Source organism: Ananas comosus, linkage group 8, assembly GCF_001540865.1.
Source record: "Ananas comosus cultivar F153 linkage group 8, ASM154086v1, whole genome shotgun sequence".
NCBI classification, from domain to species: Eukaryota; Viridiplantae; Streptophyta; class Magnoliopsida; order Poales; family Bromeliaceae; genus Ananas; species Ananas comosus.
In genome coordinates, this window is record NC_033628.1 from 7,158,576 (window position 1) to 7,162,279 (window position 3,704).

Sequence of the window (3,704 nt, forward strand, 5' to 3'; positions counted from 1 at the left end):
TACACCAAAGTGGGAAAGTTTACGAAAAAAAGTTTCGGCCTGTTTACAGTTAGATACAACAGTTTTAAAATGGGTAATAGCCTATATACCTCTCAAAACATTAAAAATATTTAATTTACTCCTTTTTTTTTAATTTCTAATGTACCACTCATATGTTCTTCTGTTATTCAAAAATATCTCTGCAGTTACCATCTGTTAAGTTATCTCGGGTTAAACGTGAGTTAAATATCTACCAGAGTTAAAAAAATTAAAATACCTCTTTTACCCTTAACTTAAAGACAAATCAGAAAAGTTGGTGATGATAGAGGGATATATTTGAAAAGATTATAAATCAAAATACTTCTTTTCTCCTAACTTAAGGGCAAATAAGAAAAATTAGTGATGGTAGAAGGTTATATTTGAAAGGGCAAAATAGTAATTTCACAGAAATAACGGTTATTGCTAAGAGTTCACGAAGAGAATTTTACTTTAGCGGTATATTTGAAATAATTTGGAACGTAAAAAGAGTATTTTTAATATTAGTTTTCTAAAAGGGGTAAATCAGAAAGTCAGAAACTTTTCAAGGATATATAAGCAGTTGTCTTATTTTAAAATTACAATTTTGCCCAGCAAATATACGAATTCAGCCCAGCAAGTCAATTGGGCTGGACTAAGCCCATTGAAGATTAAAAATAGAATATCACATTTTCTCATGACGAAAATTGACGCACCACCAGGGAGAGAGAGAGAGAGAGAGAGAGAGAGAGAGAGCCCATACGTATAGTTTCCATAAGGGCCTACGCATGTTGGGTTCACAGGATGACATTTATACATAACTTTTTTATTTTTAGAAAATAAAAGTCTTTTTACATGAAATTCTATTGGTTTTGCGTTTTTACAAAATGCCACCATATTTTTAAAATTGTACTATTTTTTCTAAAAAAAGTAATCAAAGCTTCTTTATCCTCTGTCACCTCTCTTTTTTCTTTAAAATTCCTGAAAAGTACAACTGCTAGCCATAATTACATATATATATATATATATATATATATATATATATATATATATATAGAAAAGCATATTCTTATCCGCTACAGAAATAAAAGAGTAAAAGATAATAAGTAAAACTAAAATAGTGCAATATAAATATAAAATTGGGCAATACTAATGCAGATGTGCATAAATTTTAACATTTTAATGTTTCATAGGCAAAATAAAAATAATGCTACACATTTTAACATTCCAAAATTTTTAATATTTCAAATTTTTATTAAAAAGATCAAAATGCTGTAACTTTGACCGAATATTGCACTATTAGAAAATGTTTGAGATAGGTGCGCCATTTTTTGCTGGGCAGTTGGATGGGCAAGATTGTTTAGTAAATTAGGATGAATAAAAGCAGGAAGGGCAGTAGGATAAGCAAGCCACAGCCGCAGCAACCCCGAGTATTACACATTTTAACAAGATTGTTTGAGAAGTATGTCCATAAAATTTTTGACCGTGTGTTTGAATATATACGTATTTTATTTATTATATCTTTTATTTACTAAAGTAATTTATAATATTTACTAGATGAGATCTACAAAATCAAATAGATGAAAAGGCTGTCATATTCGGCCTCTAATAAGTCACTTTCTAGAAATGAGATAACAACCAATTTGCTGAAAAAGAAAAACCTCATAAATTATCAGTTGATGACTTATTAGAGGCCGAATATGACAGCCTTTTCANAGAAATGAGATAACAACCAATTTGCTGAAAAAGAAAAACCTCATAACGTGTAAATTATCAGTTGATGACTTATTCGGATAACCAAGTAGGATATTTTCTTCAAAGTATATATATATAAATAAATATACCTTCTTGGATGGCTGCGGCTGTGGCTTGCTTATCCTACTTCCCTTCCTGCTTTCAGTCCTAACTCTATCAACCCCACACCCCCAATACTTTCCATGGCTGCTTTCTCATTCTCCCACCACTCTCTTCTCATCACCATGCATCACGACCACCGCCTGCCGCTGCTACAACCAAGGCCCAGATGCTCCCTCTCTTGCCGAAGCTGCCACCCGACGGAGCCGGCAGGCGGCGGCGGCACGAGGAGCTCGGAGAAAGAAGATCAGAAGAGAAAGGAAGAGAAAAGATCAACATCATCATCATCATCATCATCGTCATCATCATCATCATCATCATCATCATATTGGTGGAGACAGCTAGGGAGAGAATTTAGTGAGGCTGCAGGGAAGATGGGGAAGGGGGTGAAGGAGAGCCTCAGCCCAAAGCAGAAGGGCGACTGGAAGGACTTGTTACTGATGAGCTTATCTTTCGCTGTCTATGTTTATATCTCTCAGAAGATCGTTTGTGCCTACTGTGCATGGATGGCCATGCTCAACAACTACTAAAATAATCACTTTTTAATATCTTTTCTTCTTTTTTTTTGGGGGGGCTTTAGATCTATGCATACAAGTGTTACTTTTGTTTATGTTCACTTGTAAATAATTAAGAACTTATTTATCCAAATAAATCGGTGAGTGTAGAAAGTGCATGAATTTATTTTCTGAAAAGTTTGCTCTTTAATTTCCGGTTTGAAAGGGGATCTAGGAATTGAATCATGAGATCTATGGTGAATGATGCAGCATCATAATTGCTCTTTATATTTTAATTGAGTCACTAAAATTTAATTTCACCATATTTTTTATGAGATAATGATTGGGCAACTATTTGAAATACATGAACATGGCGTAACAATATGTTAAATTTGGTTTAGATGTGTAGTTATCTAAATTAAAGTTAAATCCTAATCTAATTGGGATTAAATATAATTTAGATTTAATTTGGCATATATGGATTATAAGTAGGAGTGTAATTCTAATTGAATTAGCACTATACTCTAGTTAGGAGACATGTACTATATATACATGCTACGGCCAAGTTAATGATGTTGCGATCAAATTAAGAGCCATACTAATTAATTAAGTGAGCATCAAGGAAGAGTGGTTCATACGGGTGAGAGAAGCTAAGCTGCTTATTTGGAGTCGCTTGTACGGATGCGGATTTCAGCGTTTTCGATCTAATTAAGTTTGGTCTTTTGAGAGATCATTTTTGTACTCCGCCTTTTAATATTAATTGTAAGAAGAATGGTCACATAAAAACTGATTGTATCAAGCTGAAAAATAAAGAGCAGCGGAAGAATAACGGTGATAAAAACCAAAGTCAGAAAACACCAATACTAAAGCAGAAGAAAGTGTTGCAGCAGAAGAATCAGATAAAAATGATATCGTCTTCACAATTACAGATAAGACACGCAGACAGGATGAGTGGCTTATGGACTCCGCATGTTTCTTCCATATCTATACGTGTAGAGAATGATTCTCGATGTATAAGCCTATTCAAGGTGGAAATGTATTGATTGAAAATCACTCTAAGTGTACAGTTATTGAAATTGGCATTGTTCGGGTACGGATGTTTGATGGAGTAGTGAGGATTATATCTGAGGTTCGGTATGTTCCGAATATGAGAAAAAATCTGAATCATTGGGTACACTTGATACTAAAGGCTTTAAGTGTTTTTCAGCTGATGGATTAATGAAGGTCGCTAAAGGAAATCTTATAGTGATGAAGGCCAAATTGTCCGACATGTTATATGTTCTACAGGGTTCCATTATGACAGGTTCAGCAGCGGTTACTTCTTCCTCTATGTCAGATTTGGATAGCACCAGATTATGGCAT

The 3,704-nt window shown here is 33.9% G+C and overlaps 1 protein-coding gene across 2 annotated transcripts; it reads left to right on the plus strand.

Annotated features, from left to right (window-relative positions):
• LOC109714279 lies at positions 1,763 to 2,521 on the plus strand. 2 transcript variants are annotated; one of them, XM_020238833.1, is made up of 2 exons: positions 1,765 to 2,124; positions 2,164 to 2,521. In XM_020238833.1, exons 1-2 carry the CDS (start codon positions 1,932 to 1,934, stop codon positions 2,376 to 2,378), a joined length of 408 nt encoding a protein of 135 aa, XP_020094422.1. In that variant the 5' UTR covers positions 1,765 to 1,931; the 3' UTR covers positions 2,379 to 2,521. The 2 variants fall into 2 exon arrangements, with proteins under 2 accessions (XP_020094421.1, XP_020094422.1); XM_020238832.1 differs by having other exon boundaries at positions 1,763 to 2,521.

What these genes read in the sequence shown, in the direction of transcription:
- LOC109714279 (XM_020238832.1), top strand. Translation starts at nt 1,932, where the DNA reads ATGGCTGCTTTCTCATTCTCCCACCACTCTCTTCTCATCACCATGCAT.